The sequence below is a fragment of the Anopheles gambiae genome, chromosome 2 (genome assembly GCF_943734735.2).
Source record: "Anopheles gambiae chromosome 2, idAnoGambNW_F1_1, whole genome shotgun sequence".
NCBI classification, from domain to species: Eukaryota; Metazoa; Arthropoda; class Insecta; order Diptera; family Culicidae; genus Anopheles; species Anopheles gambiae.
The window spans coordinates 115,065,606-115,088,817 of record NC_064601.1 but is presented as its reverse complement, the minus strand read 5'-3'; the positions used below and the strand labels follow the sequence as shown (position 1 = coordinate 115,088,817).

At 47.1% G+C, this 23,212-nt stretch overlaps 2 protein-coding genes across 47 annotated transcripts; both read right to left on the bottom strand.

Moving 5' to 3' along the window:
- Positions 1-152: 152 nt before the first annotated feature.
- LOC1269786 (epsin-1) lies at positions 153-18,257 on the bottom strand. Of its 46 annotated transcripts, none has more exons than XM_061651508.1 (14): positions 18,108-18,241; positions 15,808-16,081; positions 7,731-8,592; positions 7,090-7,343; positions 6,684-6,974; positions 6,368-6,597; positions 6,108-6,279; positions 5,728-6,039; positions 5,458-5,661; positions 5,209-5,377; positions 4,847-5,121; positions 4,684-4,776; positions 3,833-4,345; positions 153-2,437 (listed from the first exon to the last, which is right to left on the bottom strand). In XM_061651508.1, coding segments are annotated over exons 3-14 (2,583 nt in total). In that variant the 5' UTR covers positions 7,732-8,592; positions 15,808-16,081; positions 18,108-18,241; the 3' UTR covers positions 153-2,368. The 46 variants fall into 46 exon arrangements, with proteins under 46 accessions (XP_061507492.1, XP_061507493.1, XP_061507491.1 ...); XM_061651509.1 differs by having other exon boundaries at positions 17,942-18,205; XM_061651507.1 differs by having other exon boundaries at positions 18,024-18,205.
- Positions 18,258-18,533: 276 nt separating this feature from the next.
- Positions 18,534-22,777, bottom strand: LOC1269787 (DIS3-like exonuclease 2). The gene is made up of 2 exons (XM_061651491.1): positions 19,352-22,777; positions 18,534-19,286 (listed from the first exon to the last, which is right to left on the bottom strand). Exons 1-2 carry the CDS (start codon positions 22,775-22,777, stop codon positions 19,014-19,016), a joined length of 3,699 nt encoding a protein of 1,232 aa, XP_061507475.1. The 3' UTR covers positions 18,534-19,013.
- Between the last annotated feature and the right edge of the window lie 435 nt (positions 22,778-23,212).

Sequence of the window (23,212 nt, the reverse complement as noted above, 5' to 3'; positions counted from 1 at the left end):
TCGCTTTTCTTTCTTCCGTAGCATGGAGTGAAGTTTTCGTTTTCCCACTCTTACCAAACACATCAACAGGCTCGGAGTGATCATCATCATCAATAGGTTTGGAGGACCCACTACCGTTTTTTTTAAGCCAAGAGTGTCCTTGCCATGCCATGTCCTTGAAAATCAATTATTTGTTTATTCAGAATTTTAAAAATATATATATAATTTCACTTGCTCATGTATATATAGTTTTTTTTGTTTGTTGTTACTTTTTGCCATTTTGTTTTAGTATCCTGTCCTTTTATCCCTATACAAACAATCGGTTGTTTTTTTCTGTATCATTCTAAGAAAGGATGAAGAGTTTGCTTTCTTTTCACCGGACACATACCCACGCTAGTGAACACAAAATTCCCAACAGACTCGTTGGAGGTTCCATGTTCCATGTTTGCAATATAATTGTGTGACGCATCCGTCCCCCCTAACCCTCCCCTTAACGCATCGTGTCCAATCCCTCCCCTCTCCCCCCATCGCCTGGTGGTATAATAGAAAAAGGTTCAATACAATTAGCCAACCACACGACGTCCTTCGACGATTGACGAAAACCACTAATTTTCTCCTCCTCCGTGCCACTTACTATCATTGTTGTTCGATTCCTTTATTTTTAAATCATAGTCCGTCCCAACCAATGAAATAAGACCGGCCTTTGCGTTATCTTACGCTAAATAATACATTAAAGAGCAATGAAACGGAAGGAGCCAAAGGTAGCAAACAGAAATGGAAATAGATCTCAAGAACAGAATATAGAAAGGATAATAGCACAATAGTTTGCGCGAGCTTTGCGCCAAATCTCTTCCACGTGACACGAACTCTCGCCCGCACACACACACACATTTTGTCAGTTGTTCCAAGGAAGCAAATATAATAAATTAAACTGTGTACATTCATACTTCCTGGGGATCAACATAAACAAATACGGTGAATTCAACTTTGTCAATATAATAGAACAAAGGCTCAAAAGAAAGTGGACCCAAAGGAGATGCTGCTTTTGAGGACAATGTAAACTGTTAAGAAGGGAGCAAAAAAACAAACAAACGATGATCATACAATTCGATGAAGCTAGCCGTAATCTAGCTAATAAAAAGTGCCAATTTTCTGAACAACTTAATTTTCCCCGAAATTAACCTTCCGTTTCTTTTCTTAACCCGACAAACGCAAACAGGCATCCTGAAAGAACCTGTTTGCGCACATACATGTTCCCCTCTTCCTCCCGGGGTTAGTGTGTTGTGGTATCAGTGTTTCATTTATCATTTAGTAGTAGCTGTAGTATTATTTTAAGAGCTTACACAATGTAGTCTCTCTCTCCTTGCGGTTCCATCGTTTTTTTCTTCTTCTTTCTTCAACTAGTATAAGGCATTTTTCATTAATTTGCATAAATTCTTCCTATCCTTCCTTCCATCCTACTTCCTGCCGGCCAGTTCTGTCGTTCTCCCGACACACATACACACACACATTGTTACAGCCGCTGCAAAATCGTTGTTTTAGTAACAAGTGTCTCGATCTCCCTCTCCTTTTTTCTTCTTTCGATATCTTCCTCTCTTTCTTCCAACAAATTGTGGAACTTTTTATCTGAAATCACGTCTTTTTTTGGAGGAAACCATCGAGCGCGGTATAATCCAGTGAAGTGAAATTGGCCAGCCAGTACACCAATATAGCGAACAGAATTGGAGAATTTTGTTGCTGGCTTTGTTCTCCATTCCCAGTGTTTCTGATCCATTCCTTCTCAAGAACAGCGACTGCATTGATCGGTAAGCTTATTGAAATACGATTTCCGTTGCACAATTCACATGTAGGAGAAAGTTTGTGTGTATGTGTGTATGTAGATGTAAATGACTCAAAATGTGGTGAGGGCGTCTTCCCCTCTCATCCTGCCAATTGGTTTTCTACACTCAATTTCAGATGCTTACGTTAAAGGTGATTTCCGGTTCCGGTTAGAAACGTAGAAAACTAGCTCGATGTATTCTATTCCTGTTTGCTTGGTTTTGCTTCACTACCCTATTCCTGGTTGGTTGGTTGGTTAGTGTGAGTTTAGTGTCGTATTGCCTCCTGGGTTCTGCTACTGTTCTCCCTCTCCATTTTTTAAAAACTTGGTTTGGTTAGGTTTACATTTCACGTTATCCGTGCCTTTCTTCTCGCCGTTTTTCATCTACTACCCACCCCCTCTTGTGATTGTATCTCAACGCCCTTTCGGCGCTTGCTCCATGTTCCATACACATGACATGCTCATTTTGATTGCACCCTTGCTAATGGTTGGGTCGAGAGCACGAAGGTTCTGCGGATGCTGCCAGGGGCGCACTGCGCCATGGACCTCTAGCTGGGTTGTGGGAACTTGTTACGAGAGGAATGGATTCGACGATTGAGGATTCATCCAGGGAGCGCTATTGTTATTGTTTAGATTGGCCTGTAAAGTGGTAGTACACAAGAACAATTTATTAGAAAAGGTTGTTATGATAGTTTATAGTACTTGAACAATAAGACAAAAAAAACATACTGGAATTATAAAAGTGAAAATCTTTTTCATTGACTACAAAATAGCATTAAAAAAACAGTGAAACAATGTGAAAATAGAATGTGTTGAAGTTAGTAAAGGCATAATGGCAAACAATTAATATAAAAAAAAACACAAGATAAGGTGCTTGGTGTAGAGAAAAAGATGGTAATAACATAAAACAATGCAAATGTAAATGAAAGCAAATATGAGATGAAATGCAAAAAAGCATAAAAAGCAATAAAAATAAAACAACACACCCGCCAAAACACACTGAAACAAAACAACTTTACCAGAAGCGAGCACTTTTCGCTACCGTAGGATACACGCACACACACTGAACGAGCGGGATAAAACAGACAGTTGTTGTTCCTCAGAGGTGTGGTACACGTGGTTGATGTCGCAGGTTCGATCCGGCGCCCAAACCCGTACAAGGGAATACAAACACATACGCACACACATAAATACACGCGCGAAGGAGGCAGCAGCTTGGGTTGTGTTGTAGAGAGAGAGACAGTGATGGATGTTCTGTTGATGTTGCTGGGGGCATACCCGGGCATATACTAAAGCATACAATCACCGCACAAGCACAAGCATGTTACTGGAGCACACGTTTTGTTGGATTGTTTGTTTGTTTGTGGGGTGTGATAGAAGATTCAGCCCAAATCACCAAATCCCTGTTGCGCCAGCCAGCCAGCAAGCCCATGGAAGCAGCACACCCAATGAAGGTCCAATGCGCACAACACGACAGGATATTATTTAACGGACGATCGGATCAATTACTACCTACAGTGGGGGAAAGTGAGAGGAATCAAGGGAGGGAGGCAGTGGTGTGAATAGTTGGGATGAGGGAAATGGATGAAAGGTGAGGAAAGGTTTTTTTTCCGATTTAACACGCGCACGACTGTTAAGGGACGTTCTATTTTAGCGTCCATGCCCCATTACTACTGGACGTGGCGTGCTGAAGGTTTGAAATTTTAGAGAGAAAGAGAAAAATAGACGATCAATAGCAAGGTTACGATGAGCAAGAGCAAAATGAGTGTTGGAAGGAACATGTTAAGAATAGAGCAGAATATTAATTGGATAAAAAGAGAAAAGAAAATAAGAAGTATGTTATTGCATTGAGCAATCAAGCGATTTAGCGACGAAGGGAGATCGTTGATGTCATCAAAATCTATAAAATCGAGCCGTTATTTCCCACATATTCGATGTAACGAAGTCAAACTAACCAAATCCAAAGCTACCACTGTATGACACGACTAACACGAGCTCTTTCATCTCGATCACTAGCACTCTTCTACGACTCACGTGGTAATTGTTGTTAGCGTGACATGTATCAGCAAAGGTCGTATTATTGCCACCACCCTGACGATTGTCATTATGATTGAAAGCGTCTGCAGTAGTAGTAGTAGTAGTAAAAGCCGGCGTCCCTCCTCCACCAGGACCGGCAACATCGAGCGTATCGTCATCGACAGCAAAGTGGAAATCGTACAGCTGACGCAGTGGGCGCGTACTATCCAGCTGTGCAGCAGACAGATGTCGTTCGATGTTGCCACCCGGCGCTGCGGAAGGTGCCATTGCGTAGTTGGTGTTGAAAATGTCATCCTCGATGGTAACACCGGTATCGTTGAGACGACAGTCGATGTGTTCCAAGTGAGCCGTTGGAGGTGGCCAATTTTGTGGCTGATGTTGTTGGTATTGCTGTTGCTGTTGGTAATCGGTAGCCGCACGTGCGTAAGAGGCTGATGAAAGCTCACTGTTTGCATTCACATCAACCGTTGGGTACGGAAAGTATTCCGTTTCGTCCTCATCAACAGTTGGCTTTGTTGGAGTGTAATGAGTGATCACGTTCCAGTATATGCACCGTAAGCATAGTCGCAGGGCGCGACAAGGAAAGAAAACGAAATTATAGCTAATTCGCACAGTATGTCCTTCTCCATTCCCATGCGTTTACGAGCCTAGCTTGCGATTAGTTTGATTTAACAAAAGAAAACCACACTATATGCGCACATTTTCAATGCGAGACAAATGCAATGTTAGTAGCAGTAACATTACACGTAAACACATGTCGCTTCTTCGTCTGTTTTGTCATTACTTCCCCATTTTTTAAACCTAAAACTCAAGACTAACGCTTTGTGCGTGTTTCCGTGGATACTCACTTGCGCTGTGGTCATGTTTGCAACCGGAGCCCACGGGTCCTGATTAAGCGTTACTGGGAACGGGGACTGTTTCAATTGATTGATGGACGGAACCTGAAACGAGGAGCGGATTACAGATTAAACACCATCCGTATGATACGTGCCAACCGTCTAGGACACTCACCTGAGGTTGATTCTGTTGGAATAGGTTCTTCTGTACGGGTGCACCGGCACCGCCGGTTTCGCCGAACGGATTGTATGCCGCGGACGATGTGGCCGCTGCTGCCACACTGCCACCGCTCGGCATTGGTTTGATTAGATTGTCCAGGTTTACGAGGGCCGAGTTTTCGCCGAGGAACGATTGCGGTGTCTTCTTTGCGGCCGTCGACGCGCCCATGCTGGGTGAGCTTGAGTTCGTGCCGGAGGATGACAGTGGATCTAGGTCCCCGAGTAGCAGTGCTGATGTGTTGTTGTAGGGGCGGGAAAATGGAAACGTTAGCAATTGGATTGTTAATTCACCCCCTGCACTGGGGAGCTGCCACTTACAACTGTTGTTATTCAGATTGTTGCTAGCGGCATTGTGGTTATTATTGTTGTTGGTGGTGCTGCCGCTACTGTTGTTGCTTGCCGCCCGCTTGGTAATAATGTCAAACTCGTCCAAATCGGACACCGGTGAAGTGATAGCACCAACGGGTGAGGGTCGATTCATCAGAGGCTAGAAATAGAAGCAAGACAACAAAATTTCATAAGTGTCACTCCAATTCGTTAGCGCTATTGTGTAGCTAGAAGACTTACTCCACCAGCTGCGCCAAAGGTAGCTTCCAAATCTCCAACACTTCCCGTGGCTGAGTTATTGCTAACTGGAGCCCACGGATCTAGCTTAACAGCAGATGCGTTTGCCTGCCACGGATCACCACTGGCAGCAGCAGCAGCAGTAGGCACGGGCGTGGATCGTTTATTCGCTTGCCAAGGATCGCCAGACGCAACGCCCAGGGGAGGCTAAAAGCGAAAAGAATGGCGCATTTTAGAAAGGCATTATAACCCAAAATTCAGCTTTAAACATACCGCAGTAGCTCCAATAGGGACAGCATTCGTTTTGCTGTACCACGGGTCCAGATTTCCATTTGAAGCTCCGGCACCGTTCATCATCATCGGTCCGGCGGCAGCGGCACCCGCACCTGCACCATTTTGCAACCATCCCTCAACCGACGAACCAGACGTTACCGAGGGCGATTGTGTGCGCGGTTGCCACGTGTCCGCTCCAAGCAGCGGAGGTTTCGAGGTGGATGGTCCCGCCGTAGGTAGGGCCGAGGCAGTGTTTAGCCACGGATCTACTACCGCCGGCGGAGATGACGTTCGCGACCAGGGATCCGTCGTCTGGAGATGGGAAAATCGAAGGGTATTAGTTATGTTGCCACCAAACAGGTGTATCTTTTTACGCCTACCGTCGGTCGGGATCCACCGGCAACGGGCATTCCCCAGGGATCGATCGTACCACTGGTACCGGAGGGGCCGGCGAGCGGTTGCTGCGACGGGCTGCTTATGGACGCCGCTCCGAAAGAAATGTCCAACAAATCCACCAACGCGCTACTTCCTGCTGGGGGATCGCCGTCTTTCCTGTTAAAAGAAAAAACAAATGAACCAATGATGCGTCTTTTTTCTGCCAAATCCGTAAGCCGATTTTTTCCACCCCTAGTCCACCTACTTGAAGTCCTGCTCGCTTTGGCTGAGTGCCAACTGCAATCGAACATCGTCGCTGCGGCGCTTTTGCTCCTCCTGTTCCGCTTCCTCGCGCGACATAGCCATCGCTAGCTGCAGCTGCAATTCTTCCTCGCCGACCGTCTGCGGTCGCACAAACTCAATCTCAGACACCGGCTTGCCGACACCGCTCGTTGCTGCCCCCGCAATCGGTTCACCTTCGCCCCAGTTCGGTGGCTGGAAACGAAAAAGAAACGCGTGGTGAGTGAGCGGATTTTCCCACCAATCAGTAGTCGTATTCCCCCCTCCCCCTCCCCCCTTACCCTTGGGTCACGCTGCGTTGGGCCATCGATCGAACCATCGCTACCGAACCCGCTGGCCGTTCGGGCGAAACGTTCCTTCGCCTTCAGGGCACGGGCCCGCTCGTTCTTCAGCCGCTCGTCATCTTTTAGCAGCGATACGAGCTGTTTCGCCTTTTCGCGCACGTGCATGCCCTGATCCTTGCCCTCCTCCATGTACTGGAATTCCTTCAGCGTTTGGATGGCGTAGATATTTTCCTTGCACTGTTGCGCCACCTTCTCCGTGCCCGTTTTGATGAGGTACTCCAGCAGTAGCTGCATGCGCGACATCATAAAAAGGGAGAGGCAAAGAAAGAGAAGAACGGACCGTTAGTATCAAGTTCCTTTTCGAGTCGGTGCAGTAGGTAGCGGTTACCAGTGCCTAGCTTACCAGTGCCTTGTACACGTGTCGCCAGTTTTTTCCATGGTCGTTCATGCGCTTCCAGATCATCTGCATGATTTCGGAGAAGGCCACCACGTTGTACGTGAGGTCGGCAATCTCCGCCATGATCGTGGACGAAGGGCCCCATGGGTCGTTCGAGGTGGCTTCCCGCACCTTCACCTGCGCATCGGAGTAGTTGTGGGCGAGGTTCTTGATGTTGCGACGTATGCCAGCTACGTTCATTTGTGTGTCGGTTTTCCTCACTGTCAAGAGGGGGAGCAATAATCGAAGAGAACAAAATTAATACCAACATATTGAAAATCCTCGCATAGGTCAACAGGTGTAATTTTCCACTGATTTCCTTTTGAATAAAGCCAATTTTTGGATTGATTTCAACCTGTACACTTACTTAACCCCGTCGCTTCTTTCGAAGGGTTATACATATTCTAGTGAAGCCAACTAACTACGGTCATCGAAAGCAGTTGACCGGAAACACACACACACACAGTGGTTTCGTCCGGAGAAATGGTTCCCCAAGAAGGTAGGCTAATAATTAAGTTATGTCGTGTTGGACAACACGCAGTTACACCATACACGTAGGTACCCCGTATGCAAATCTGTTTTGCAAAAAGAGTACTGAACCAACTTACTTTTGACGTGTTGTCTGGCTCTGGCCTTTCCTAGAGTATCCTCTCTCTCTCTCTTTGTTGTGGGTTTACTTAGCCCTCCTGCTCCGAAGTGGGTACAAAGTGTGTCCTCGGTACCAGATGAAATCTGGTGTCGTAATAAATTAAAATAAAACACGCACACTCACACACAAACACGAGCACTTTGCACGTACGTTCAATACACTTTACACAATACACTTATACAAACGGATTAGTATACACGATGCAAATTTGTTTGAACTTTGCTATCCTTGTTCAATTTCTATTACGTGATCTCTTTATCTCTCCCTCGCTCTCTTACGGGTAGTTTTGGATTGAAAGCAATCTTTCTACTGCAGAATAAACTATACCATTAAACACTAATAAACACAAAATATAAATACAAAAACGCAGTAACAGAAACTCACAAAAACGAATGTCTTTGCAAACAAAACTAAGAAAAAACACAACACGATCGTGAAAACTGAAAAATGAAACCCCAAATACGGATACTACTACTTCTTCATCGGGTCGTCGTTGTTGTTACACAGCATGCCAAAGCTGCAGCAGAGTGGCACGCACACAGAACACACAACACACGCAATATGTCCTTTTTACGAAGCAATTGCAAACGGTGACGGTGTGGAAGGTGATGCTGATGATGATGATGATGATACTGTTGATCCTAGTCAACAATCAGCAGGGTGTATCTCAGGACGTGTTTACAGCATTTAGGTAGGTGAACACGACTTAGCAGTAGGCGGCGATGGCTGCGAAGGCAACAGTGTACCTTACGTTGCGTGATTTTTTAAGAGTTCAGCCTGCGTCAGGTGGTTGTGCCGGTTGGTTAGAGGGGCTCAATTAACTGCATTTGGGAAGGTGATAAATTGGGGAAAATAGAACGACATTAGAATGAGGTTGTGAGTGAAGTGGAAACGTATGCTGTGTAAGTAGCACGGAAGTGGTTATTTTGATTTAATTGGAAAAGTTTCACATAGTTTTAGTTTTCCAATCAATTCAAAATATTGATTTAGAAAAAAAGTTTGAATTACACAAAATTCTTTCATGTAAACCATTTGCAGGTCAAGACTTTCCGCAGAAAGGCTTTGAGACCACATTGTTGGACACCATTGAGCAGTTCAATGCACGTGCAGGCGGTTTCTTAAACCTTTGCACAATTCTCAGTTTCAGTTTCATAACGAGGTAAGCCACGACATCGTTTCCCACTGCCCCCTCCAGAAGCGCAATGAATGCATGCAATCGACCTCCACAGCTTACTAAGTGTACGAGCTGTTCTGCAGAACGCGAACCACCGCTACACTTTGACTTTGAACTCGTGTGCAGCCAGCCTGCCATTAGTGTACATACAACACACACTGCATGAATTCCTTCTGCGCGCCAGGCGCATCGGACAGCTCAGATTTCGGAGTCAAAGCCCTCCCCCGTAGGTGTGCTGAAGCAGTTCGATGCAGCAGCAAAGCCCCTACACCATGTGCCAGCCTGTATGTGCCATATAATAGCATCGAACGGTACTACCCACCACCATCACGCTTGGTACGAAATCCGCACCACGACCACGGTTCGTTGAGCAATCGGCGGCTATGCGCGCTACTGGTGTTGGCGGATTTTACTTTTTCCCCATTTCTTCTTCTATTTTCTCCAGTTCGATCTATTTCGCTGTTCCGCTTACGGGGAGCCGGAGGAAACGATAAAAAAGTTCCCGCATGAAAGCCTAGACCATTATCATTGTAAATATAAAATTCGCAAAGCTGGTTGGAGATAACACGGGGTGGATTGGCGAAAGAAATACCATAGAAAAAAATGCTTGCCATCTTGATGTGCGGCGATCGTGTTTCTCAGGCTCAAGACACACAAAAAAACTCAATATTTATTGCTCAAAGTGAGCTGCTGCTGTGTCCTCCAATCAGCAGAATTCCTAACAAACATTTCACATCCATAAACCATAAATCTTGTACTTGTACTATACAGCAGCTAGGGCTAATAAATGCCACGAGTACGAAGATCGAAGATCGTTTTACGCATCACACAACGATCATGAATTGCCGATATCTTATATGAAATCCTTCACGTAAACACTTCCCTTCGCTGCCGGAGAGACCACACAGGGTCACAGCAGCAGCAGCAGATCGTAAACAAACAATTAACATAGTAGCAAAAACTGCACACTGACAGCATTTCCACAGCATACTTCGATACGCAAAGGGGGGTACACAAAAAACCCGTTTGTCTGGTTTTCTTCGGCGAAGGCTGAAACGATCGTCTTGCTGTACGAAGATCAGAAGGTGCAAACGCGATAGAACTTGCGTATGCACAGGGACGGAGGACACACGATTCTTCTTCGAGTTGTTGTTGTTTTGTCTTGAAGAATGTAGATCAGTAGAACACTGATGAACGTTCTCCCCTTCCTTTGATGTGTTTTCAAACAAAACGCAAACTCACACGGAAAGCCACTTCCTGTTCCTGTTTCCTACACACATCTAGACTGGACGTGATTTGACTTATCCAATACACACGTTGCTGCACACCAAGTCCGCCAGGTGATCGGAATGCTGGACACAACAAACGGAGCTACTAAGGCACGAAGCTGAGTCCACACCCTTGCGACAATTAACATCAAACGCCACACAACACCAGACGCAGTAAGCGGTTATCTTCGCGCAAAGATAGCTCCGTTATCACCAAACGGCACCACTGTGTGGGTGGAAGAGCAAACCTTGCCTTGGTCTCTTTAGCTTTGTTTGAGTTCGTACGCTTTTTTGTTGTGTGCTCAAACTCGTTATTTCTCTGCTTTATAGAGAGACACATACACTTTACGTTTTAAGGTGATATTCGCAAAGCTTATCTAGAAGCGAACACTTTTGTACACACTTGCAGTAAATGACTTGCCTTGCGACACTTTGGATTCTGTGTGTATTTTCTAGAAGTAACTTTTCAAACTGTAGCAAGAAAGCAAAACTAAGGTTCTTGTCTGAGCACCGAAGGTAAAACAATCTTCCTCCTTACGGTACGCATCACAGTCGATGACTGACTGTCGCTGAGCGAATTCGCTGTCCTTGGCGTCAGGCTGGTAAACACACACACACACAGAGAACACAGAACACAGCAGTTTGAGCTGCATGTTACGCGACAAACGATGGGCCACAGCCGAGTCGACAAAGGATAATTTAATTTGCTGCTTTTACCATCACCCACCGTTGAAGCAGGACTTCAGGCAAAGCGGGAAAGGGAGGAGTGGATTCGCGTGGCATTTTTTTTTACGTCTTTCTCCTAGCTAGAACATGCAAAAAAAACGAAAGGGCCAGAGTGGGAGTGGTACACACATGTGACCACTTGGCTAGCGTGCTGTAAGAAGTAGCTCAAAAAAACTGCATTTGTCCAGCAAAAAAACAAAGGCTGCCCAACCAGGGAGGGGTTCTATGTAAATTGGAAAGAGGAGCTGCAAAAAGATGGCAAACAACAACAGATGTTTGATCGCGATTGGTGATCATCTTCCCTAGAATGTTGAAGAATATACGGCCAAAGGATTCTGACTCACAACAAGACAGCAACAAGATCTACAAAAAAAAGGCATAGCTTCAACTTTAAAGCTTCTATAAATAACAGATAAACCGTTCTCGAGTTCTCCGTCTCCACTTCGACTGAACCAGTAAACAATGTTTCATGGACCGATTTTTACGATCGTAGCTGATAATTTAATTTGCATTCACTCTGGCGCTGGCGCCTTGCGAAAATCCACATCTTCTCCAGACGAGACCAAACCCCCCCCCCCCCCCCCCCCCCGTCGTCGTCGTCGTGTGCAAAGGGATCAAGTGGAATTTTGCTTTTTTCCATTTTTTCCAGCAAACCCCTGTTCATCCGACCTGTTTCTGTTTCGCTTCGCCAAATAATGCACTCCGTCCGTCCGCCCGCAGTCGTGCAAAACACACACAACGATGCCAGACAATGCACAATAATGTTGGTCCGAATAAGAAAGAAAAATGCTGGGAGATCATTTATATCTACTGACCTTATTTCTCGCCACAGTTTGCCTGTTTGAGAGAGATGCAAAAAAAAGGCGAATGGAAACATGAACTAAACTCTTGCTTGAAGATGTGGTTGAAGATAAGACATCATAAATGTCAGAAAGAAGGTTTACCTTTGCCGATTCGTTTAACAGGATACAATTCAATAAACCCGTCGAACCCAAAAGAACAACCAACAAGGGCGCCAGCCAGCCAGTCAGCTTTCCACGCGAGCTCTATTTAATCCATCGAAACCGAACACTATCAGGTGTCTTTCCCCAACCGAGCAATAACCGAGTTATCCGATCGTTCCAAAACAGTGGTATAACAGTGTCCTCGGTATTCAAACACTCCCAACCCCCACCAAAAGGTTGACCGAAACCCCCTTCTCGATTAGCAGATACCACCTCCTGCCGTGTGACCAGAGCTGCACGTTGTTGGCCCAAACCATTCCCAATAATCCGCTAGCGTGGACCTCGGGCAATGCATAATTATTTATTGGCCAGAGAACTCCCACTCCCGAAACTCCATGCGCCTCTTTGAGTGTGTTTATGTGTGTGTGGTTTGTCCCTGAAGTTACCTTGCAGCACACCTCCTTCCCAATGTTCCACCAACTTCCTACCATCCTTTGCTGGAGGCAGGTCGAAGCAGGCGACTATCTAATTACAAAAATCCAATCCCCCTGACGACGGGATTATTGGCCTTTACCGCCTGCGTAGAGGAGCAGGAGACCTCCAAGCGTACGTCATTGGCATTAGTAAACGGACACAACTACCACCACCACCACCACCACCACCATCTGTATCGGCTTGGGTTTGTGTGTTTTGAGGTGATATTTATCACCAAATCCAAGCGCATTTCGAAACCGATTTAACCACAAGCTTCTTATCAGCCCCTTCCCTTTTCTATGTAGTGGCGAGCCGCGCTAGTGTCACTGCATTGCGAAATGTGCATTTTGGGAAGGGAAGGATGACTAATGCAAACAAACCATGGCCAAAATGGAGTCATTTTAAGGGATGGTAGATAAATGATCTCTCTTACTACTACTCACTCCTAGCTTCAGCACAACAACAATTATGCTTCTAATGTGCTTGGCGTGCTGCATTGGCGCCGCCATCTAATGCGCAATTGTGTGAACAGCTCCGGGGCGCTCCAGACAGCGAAAACGAACGTACTTTCACCAACCCTCCCTTCCTGGCCCCTGCCTCATCCATCCATCCGGTGGGTAGTTTTTTTTCTTCTCCTACGTCAAATTTCACTTCTTCTTGGCATTCTACCGTTGGAGCTTGCTCAGCAGCAGTGTTATGAGGTGTTGCGTTTTTTGGTCACGTTGCAAAAAGCATGACCAAAGGAAGACAGAGAGAGAGGGAGAGAGAATCGGAAGAAGCAAAAGTCGGGGGAAAATTAAAGCATATACACACACACATCCATACAAAAACATCAACAGCACATATAACATGATCGAAGAACATGCAATCAACCGCACCCTACTCGGTTGTGTGTTACGGTGTATATTATGTCCGTGTGAAGGGGCGTTAGTGGACTCCCTCTTTTTTGTTGCTGTGTTCAACACTTTCAGGGGATCCTGTCCAGGACAGTAGCAGCAGCAGCAATGTCACAGGGCAGGGTAGGGATTCATTCAATTTTTGCCAATTTATAAAACCCACTAGGCAATATTTATCCGAACTAAACATGTTGTAATTGCGCTGGACAAGACCAAAGTGTCAGAAAGGACCTGGCATAATTGAATTATCATCCGCTTGAGCAAAGCCTTCAGGCGTTTTACCGATTCTACTTGCTCTACTCCATCAACATCCACTGAACTGACCACTGACTCGACTAAACCAGCCAGGAATGCTGCTGCACACCGATAAGATACGGGCACAACACTACTTAAGCCTTCATCACAACCTACTGTTTGTGTCGGTTTGTGTTTCCACACTACCGTTTGGCGCACAGCAGTATTGGTGATCGCAGCGAAGCAAATGTCTAGAGCGTTTATATTTCTATTGATGACAAACGAAAAATCGAAAGAAAAAAAAACAAGCCACCGCGCTATCAGATACTTGTTGCATGTCCCACGGTGACGGGTGAGAATGTCACAAACAAAGACTACAAAAGCTCCAATGACGTAAGCTGTCCCGCTTATCGGCTTTTCAGGCAGAAGCCCCATCATAGATGATTCGTAGAAAATTGAAGTCGGAAGTGCATGTACAACTCTTTCCGCTGGGCACGTTCACTTTTCATAAAAACCAAGTGCTCAAACCCCCAAAAACAAGACAAGTTCCAAGGAACAATCCAACTTTTGCAACGCTCTACTTGCACGTACAGAATAACAGACAACCGGCGACAAGAGAGCCATTTTTCATCGGTTTCCCCAGCAACCCAGTCAGTCCGCCACCGCTCAGCTCACTGAGATGGAAATTCCTCTCGTCAGACGACATAAACGTTCCACGTTCTTGTGCAAAAATGAAATTACCTTCAACGCCAAGCCAAGCTTCAAGCATGCTGCTGATGATGATGATGATGTGGATGACGCCGGAATGACTGTGACGCCGGTTCCCCACCACTACACCATCACACCATGTGCCGGTAGCTGCTCGTCGACTACTACACACTACTTCCTTTTGCACTGCAACTGCACTGTCTCCTCTACCCTTGATATTTGCGCGCTGCTACGTACGTGCTGCTCACTGGACGAGTAGATAATGAAGCAAATCGTCCACCCTTTCCCCCTGCTGCAGTATGACGCCCCCGGTGTGAATGCACACGTCGGGATGCATTTAGTGTCTATGTGTCTTTTCTACATTCTGCTGTACGTCCGACGCGATTCATTCTAGTGTACATCAACACTGCCTTGCTCTTCGTGTTGGAAGTCGCTTTTTGTCGCACTATCATGACGCAATTCCATCCTCCCACAAACGCTTTATTAGTTCAAAAGCGTAGAAGGTAGAGGACGAAAATGGGGTCCAGGACTCGAGGTGATTTATCTGATATGCGATAAAGTCGCATGAGATATACACCGTTCGGTCTGGTTTAGTCCAGTGTGGACACTTTAGCGCCCGGAAGAAGGAACTGCTACTGCACGTTCGGTCAAAAAACTTTAACCTCCACCGGCCATAGTAGTAATGGGGTGGACCGCGAGAAGGTGAACCAGTTATGGCGATTGCCGCCGGCGCTCCAAGCGATCAGTTGCGTTCATGGGGCGAGTCAGTGACTGCCACACGATAAGTGGATTATTGATCGATCTCGTCGGCTCCTTTGGTTTGTGTTGGTGCACTAACCGAAAACAACAAAAAAGGCCCGTTTAATTGAAGGAACGCAAAGAGAATCTTTATAGCAGCCTTGCAATCAAGACGGAGTAGGCGGAAGTGTACGCACCAACAAGAGCAGACACACTTGACGTTTCTCAACACGTTGCGGCAATAAACGGCGGTCGCTTGCGTTTGCGTACCGTTAAGCGGAGGGTGCCGCAAGAAAGGTCTCTTAGCAGGTGAATAGCATTTGTATAGTGAATTAATGTTTGCTAGCTATTTCGTCTTCACAGAACTATAAAAAATGGGATTTTTTCATTCTAAAACGATCACATTCTTCACAAACACTGGATTGTTCTGAATGATGGATCGAAGCATAACTGCCTTTCATGAGTCATGAAACATTCCTGGATGAGTCATCTCATAATTTCGTATATCTAACATGTGGGTTGAGCCGGTCTCGTAGTACAGTCGTCAACTCGTACGACTTAACAACATGCCCGTCATGGGTTCGATCCCCAAATAGACCGTGCCGCCATACGTAGGATTGACTATCCTGCTATGGGGGGAAATCAATTAATCACTGAAAGCCAAATCCCACTAGTGGTACAGGCAGGCCTTGACCGACAACGGTTGTTGAGCCAAAGAAGAAGAACATGTGGGTTGCATCTCGGAGCATTAGAAAAACAGAAAATACCAGTTGGAAGCAGTGATAATTTGGCTTATTGCAACTAGAACAAACATGACATGCTTGAAGCACCACCGTCAAAGTTGTGTTCGAACATTAAAAAGTGACCCACTTACCTTCGCATTAAACCAAAGCGGAGTGCCACACTTTCAAATCGATCGGTACAGACATGTATTAATAGGAATTTGAACTAAATTTTCGATTGGTTTCAATTGTATAAAACAAACACAGCCCACACCACAAGGGGCACACACACACAGACACACAAACAGAATGCAAACAACAAGCACACACACAGACGCTTTGAAGCACACTTACAGGATGTAAGCTGTTTTAGTTACAATCAATCTGGCTGCTGATTCAGTGCAAACACTCAATCAAACAAAAAATCTGCATCAAAGGGGGGGGGGGGGGGTGAATTTAGAAAGAAAATGAAATCATTGCGTAAAATTACTATTTCCACCTCGCGCATCCCCATTGAAAACAAACGAAATACAACTTTTACACCGCGCACTAGCACAAACACAGACACGTTCATACACTACTTCGTTCGCTCCGGAAAGGAATGAATGAAAGTAGCGAGATCCGTTCTACGAAAGACACAGACACACACACAACCGGTCCCTCCCAGGCAGTTCACGCGCGCATTCACTGTTGTCCTTGAAAAACGTCGTCGTCTTCACCGCCGAAGCCGTTGTCGTTGTCGCGTTGTGGTTGTTTTTGTTATGCTCTCGCTTTGTCGGCATTTTCTTCGCTTATTTTACCTTTTGCTTAAAAAATACACCCCTTTGCTTTGCTTCTACTCTGCTTCTCTGGGTTCTTTGTGTATCTAGGTAACTGTCACACGCACAAAAGACACTTCCGTCCGTCTCTCTGTGTTGTCAGGGGAGCGCTGGTGCTGGGGTGCAGCAGGCGATGCTGTTAATGCCTAGGCCGAGATTCATCAAACAGCACATTCCACAGATACACATTCACACACACCAAAACACACACACATACGCAAACAGGCACATGGAATGTATCGCAGATGTGGAGTTTTATGCTGCGTTGAGTCAATGCTCGCTTTCATCGGCCAGCTGCGCCTGCCGCACCATTTAGTGTTATTCACTTGCCTTGTTTTGGGGTTCCTTACGTTCCTTATACATTCCAATTGTTACTTTGTGGCAATCGACACTGTGTGTTTCTGCTTCTAGACGCTTCCACCCCTCCAAGGAACCATTACTAATAGCACTTAGCGGCCCGCAGTTGGGGCAAAAACATACACACAGACAATCATTCTGGTTCACTCTGATTTGTGTCGTACTATCGTGTAGCTACAGCTGGATAGTATGTATGCACAATCAATCACTACTTTTTGTGCTCTTTCAGTTGTCTCCATCTCTTCCTACTTTTTGCTTCCAACTGGGATTCCCAATGCGACTAGCGGCAAACTTCCGTTCTTGTGTTTGAGCAACAAAGTCACCCATCATGCCCTTTGATGTTGCTGTGCTCGCCACAAATCAATTTCCGTTCTGTTGATGTAGAAATTCAGGGACCTTCTCACGTTCATTTGTTTCCGTTCGTCGTGATCGTGATGACTTGCAGCCACCACCACCACCACCAGCACATCCTACGCTCTCATCATCTTCGTCTCCACCACACATCTGCCGAGGCAGCCTCCGTTCAGTATTTACCCACTGCCACAACGAATGGAATGCAACGCAACCTCTTCTTCTGGGAGGAGACTGACGGATGATCAGATTTCTTCACTATTTTTGTGTGGTACAGCTTAAGCCAGCCTAAAACTAGCTTTCTGGCACTCTTTGAATTTAAAATCACCACCCATTGGAGGCAGCTCCAGTTTGACTTTAGTTTAAACCAGGCAGCAATCTTTCCATTTAGCTGCACCTCACACTACCCTCGCACGACCAACCACCCTCCCTCCAATAACAAATGCACCCCCGGATGGAGGGGGTTACTTCCGTTCCGTTCTCCTCAAACCCCTCTTCCCATATCGCGCCCACCCTTAACCGTGTGCAGGACATCAGTTTGGATAAGCGCAATTTCTAACTTTCTTCCTGTTTTTGCGTGCCTGTTCAGTTCGGTTCCGCAAAGGCAGTAGCAGCTTTCACATCGCGTCGCCTACTTTGCAACACCACCCCGAGAATTACGCACAGACACTACCACACACACACAGACACATACACACACCACACACACATGATCGTGTAAATACGAAATGGGAAATGTTTCTCGTAATTTCTTTTCCACCTTCACAGGCCATTCGCGTACGCAAATACACTTTTTAACACATCTGCCTCTACTCTACAGCTTCACCAGCCTGTTACAATACCGTACGATAAATCCGTGCCGATTTAACGCTGCGTAACGTTACTATTGGTGCATTTGCTCAGCGACAGCAGTCCACTCTGTGTACCTTTTCGTGTCGTTTTCTAGCCCAGTGCTGCGCTAAGGGTTGCACACACTCCCTTTCTTGTTGCTGCTGTTACTTTTTTACTCTCTTTTGCGGACGTTTTCTAATGGTAGTGGTGGCTTTTGCTTGCCCATTCATACGGAACGATACACACGCACACAAGCGCGCAGCCTGCCCTGCCATCCAGCGTGGCTGAAGCAAAAGTCAAACTGTTTTCAGTGCTTAGTTGAGTTCACCAACAGCTCGAACCGTTTGGCACGGATATCGTTTCCGATAGTAAATGTTTCCCGAACGTTTTGAAGTTGCAGTTTTTTATCGTCTTTGTTTAACTTTTGCTTGCATTGCATGCATTTAATTGCAGCAGTCGCAACGTTCTCATAAATATGTTCTCAATAATTCTACCCTTTTGACGTAGGCACAGCGCTCATCGGGGTTTGTGGTATCTGCGTGCAGATACGTTATTATTAAAATATTTGATTTTTTTTTCTTTTTTTTACTCTAAAACCTTTTTCTGACTCATCGATACGGCTATTTGCGACGCGTTACGTTTTGTACCCAAAGCCGCCGATAAGTGATCCAAACGTGTTGCAAGGATCACATGAGTAGTGTGAACTCGGACAGCAGTCTTACTATTAAGTCGTACAGAGTACATCGTCTGTACAAAGTAACCGCGGCTCTGATTGCAAGCTTACATCTAAAAAACATTTACTTTACACAATTATTTGTGCGTCTCGTAGGGCTGGTAAACTCCCTAAAATGGTGTCCAAATGCGCGTTTTTATAAACACAATGGTACGTTAAATTAAAGTAAAACTACGCGAAAAATTGACAAAAAAGAAGAGTATCCGTTGCACAGGGGGGAAACGTTACGTTCTATGCTGTGATGCAAATGCAAACACTTAAGATCGTTCTAGTAGATGCGAGCGGATTTCATTTCCTCGCTTAAATCAGTCACCGATTGCTCAACAGTTTGTGCCACGGTTTGTGAAGCGGATTGTTCCTGCGTTGCGATGGGAAGAACTGAACTTACGATGATCGTATCCTTTATGACCTTTACCGTGACACGAACCTTGGTAAAGATGGTCAACTCGACCGGTGGTATGGAGGTATCGTTCGGAATCAACATGCAGCTCGCGACCGGTTCGGTCGGTTTATAGACGACCGTGGCAACGGTGGACAGTTTCTAGAAGTGGAAGTAAGCGTTAGTGCACATTCCATACCCGTTTCATCCAATCGAACCCCTCTTACCTTAGTGGCAGCCTTCAGCACAATGCCGGAGTGTATCAGCACCAGCTCGATATGATGGGCGGCATATCCCATAACGGCAGCCTCCGTTTCGTACTCTCCCACAGCCTCCAACCAGTGGCGGAAGTACAGCAGCGAACTGGCCTCGCCCGCACACTTGGCGTTGTACTTTTTCTCGTTGCAAATCATGGCCAGACACTGCAGCTCCTCGGGCGACCGTTTCGGCTGCACATCGATCGCTAGCGCGGCGGCCAGCACTCGATGCACCAGACAATCGGCATACCGTCGGATGGGGCTGGTGAAGTGCGTGTACATCGGTATGGCCAACGCGTAATGCATAAAGTGCTCGGGCGTGGTCGCATACAGCGAGCAGTAGTACTGTGCCCGGATCATCGGTTTGGCGAGCAGCACACTCAGCACGCTCCGGGTAGCGTCCGGGTTCTCCGACGTAGTGATGATCGTTTCCATACACTCCCGTATGTCCTTCGGGCTGGCGTACGACAGGGCGTGCCCATGCAGGGACAGCGTGCGGACGAGATTCTTCATCATGTTCTCGGCCGGCGGGCTGTGGGCGCGCAGTAGCGAAATTTCCGGGAATGCCTTGTAGATCGCATTCGCAACGGAAGTGTTGGCAAGCAGCATGAAATCTTCAATCATCTCATTGCTCGGGCGCACCTTGTACACACCGTACTCGATCGGTCGACCGGTGGCAGGATCGAGGCGGAAGGTGAGTTTGGGCTGATTAATCTTCAAACACCCATCGTCCATGCGTCGCTGACGCAGCTGCACCGCGATCGATTGCAGCGTATTGACAATCTTGCACAGCTGCTTGGCGTTGTAGCCGTGCATAATTTCCGGGAACTGATCCTCCTCCACCTCACAGCTCGGATTGTCCAGCATTAGCTGCGCGTGTTCGTAGGAGAGCTGCGAGCACGAGTTGATGACGGTGCGAGCGAAGCGCGTACTCAGCACCGTCCCATCGGGCTGCATCTCCCAGAACACGGAAAAGGCCAGCTTATCTTCTCCGGGCAGTAGAGAACAGGTGTTGCACAGCTGCTTCGGCAGCATGTGGTACACCGTGTCCACCATGTAGATGGAGGTGGCCCTCAGCTTCACCAGCTCGTCCAGCGGAGAGCTTTCCCGCAGGAAGTACGTTACGTCCGATATGTGGACTCCGATTTGATAATTGCCATTCTCGAGCTGCTTGCAGCTCAGCGCATCGTCCAGATCGCGTGCCGTCGCCGGATCGATCGTGAAGATGCACTCCCCGCGCAGATCTTCCCGCCGCTCGAGTTCCTCCTGCGGTATGCAGTACGGTACGGCCGGCAGCTGTGCCAGAATGGCTTCCCCGTACGGCGTCACGTCCAGGTTGTGCTCGACGAGGATGGATTCATTTTCCACCTCTAGCACGCCACACTTGCCGATCGATTTCAGTATCGTGCCGATCGGGACCTCATCCTGCCACTCGATGATTTCCGCTTGATACAGGACGTCCGTTACATCCACGTCGCCCGTTTGCGACACCTTGCGATCTTCCTTCTCCTCCTTATCGTCCTTCAGCTTGACGATGTTTGTGCTCAGCAGTGCATTTGGCCAGTCCTGCTTAAACACACGCACCGGTGGTATGCGCATGTCTCTTGGCATGAACACGCGGTAATGTTTCTTGCCCGGTGCCGCTGCAAGGAACTTGCCAACGCACTGCCGGTTGTGCCGCTTCTCCAAAATGGCCATTACGAAGCCGACACTGTTTTGCGTAGTTTTCCCCCCAGCCTGCTGCGTGGCGTCCTCTTCCGCCGACTCATCGTTTCCATTTGCATTTGGACTGGTGGCGGAATCATCCGACGGTGCCTTAGGCATCACAAACACCCGCACTCGATCACCTTCCATGGCGCAGCGGCGCAGCAGAATGGAATTGATGTAAACGTTGCCCACCTGCGATGCATCATCCACGAACGATTGCATATTGTTGCGAGCGTTGATGCGCACAAAGCCCTCGATGACGTAGCCGACGTTCAGTGTCACCAACCCTTGCACGAACGTGTCCAACCGTTCCTGAATGATTTCCTTCGCTTTGTCCCGGATGTCTAGAAGGATAAGGCGCGGGTCGTAGTCCTCCTCCGAGCGCACATTGCCATCATTCAGCAGGTAAGTGACCTGCTCCTCGTACGTTCCTCTGCTATATCGTTTCGGTTTGAAGTTGCTACTGTCGTGGCTGGAGTTGGCAGTGGCTCCCTGGAGGGATGAGTCTTTATGTTGCTTTGCCGGTGCTGCCGGCAGTGCAGCTTCTCTACATTCGGCCAGATACTGTCTGGCCTGCGTAGCTAACCCTTCGGCAACATGCTGAATGTCCTTGTTGACTAACACAACGTGCTTCTTGTGCGGATGGGGAGTAAGCAGCCCGAGCTCCATTCCCTGCCGCTCGAGGAACTTTTTCCGCTGGTTGGAGCTAAGCATAAACAACTGAACGAGCAGTCGATGCTCCGGTGGCAACTCATCGCCTCCGATCACCGCTACGTTCGTGAATGCATTGCTCGTACTTGTTGCGGGTTGTGGCTTATCCTTTCGTTTCGTTTCCTTTCTGCTGCTCGATTCCGATACGGATCGTGTTGCCTTCAGTGGATTCTCTCTTGTTTTATCCGGCCTGCCTGCACCTGCTGCGTTATCCAGTCTGGCTGCCTTCTTCAAATTCTCTATCTGTGCCTGTATCGATTGGATCTGTCTTGTTAGCTGCGATAACTGATCCTTGCCTGGGCCATCCTTGCCCTGCTTCTTCTTATTCAGCTCCTGTAGCTTGGTCGCTTCCTTTACCTTGCGCTTCATCTCCTTTTTCAACTTTCTAGCTTTCGTCCGGTCCTTGTCCGTTGCCTCCTCCGGCACCCCGACTGGTGGAGGTGAATCATCGTCATCAGACTCGGCCGCATCACTGCTCACTGCTGCATTGTTTGGAGCCGCCACCGGTGGCTTCTTCCGCTCGCCACTGGGCTCAAGCTGCAGAGTGACCAGCTCCATCGTCGCTTTATCAGTCGATTCTGCATACGCTGTAGTAGTAGTGTTGGTATCCCCCATTTCGGAACCTTGATTCATTTCCGCCAGATTCCACTTGGGTTCCCTTTTCTTACCGCTCCTGTCCGACGTCTTCTCCGCCCTCGTATGGGGTAAGTGTGCCGAGGTCGAAGATGGTTTTACGTGCTTCGATTTACCGTCCAGTGCGTTAAGTGGTTCGCTCAACACTGCTTTCGCCGTACCGCTTTCCGTTTCTCCGTTCGACGCGCTCTCCACTTTCCGCGGGGTGGTGGAGGTGGTGGTACTTTTACTGCTATCTTTCGCTAATCCCTTCCTGCCACTCGATGAGCCAGCATTTTCCAACATTTTGCGCGTATCGTCGATCATTGTTTCCCTTATTTCACGGAAGAACTCTTCATCTGACATGATGCACTCTCACTCTAGGAGCTCTTTACACAATATGTGCCAACTTCATGAAATACTCTCCGATTACGATGCCAACTTTGTCTTCTTTCAGGATTTACACCACCTTCCCCTTTTCAACCCTGCTACCCCGCAAAGGGGGGTGAAACCAACCCTTGTGTTGTGGTGGTGGTGGTAGTGGTAGTGTGTGAAACAACGTAAACAGACTGTCGATCAACAGACATGGCGATCAATTGTGGAAAGTAAAGAAAGATTACTTTCCATCTATTGGATAAAGAAAAAACTAACGAATTTCAATTATTTTTTGGACACCATATCAAATAGAAAAGCGCATTTCTGTATTTTTAATTAGGAAAATAGAATAATCCGTCCTTCATTTGCGAACGGCGTTCGTTTGACAGCTGAAGCGCTCTGTGTGCATGTGCGCTTGTGTGTGCG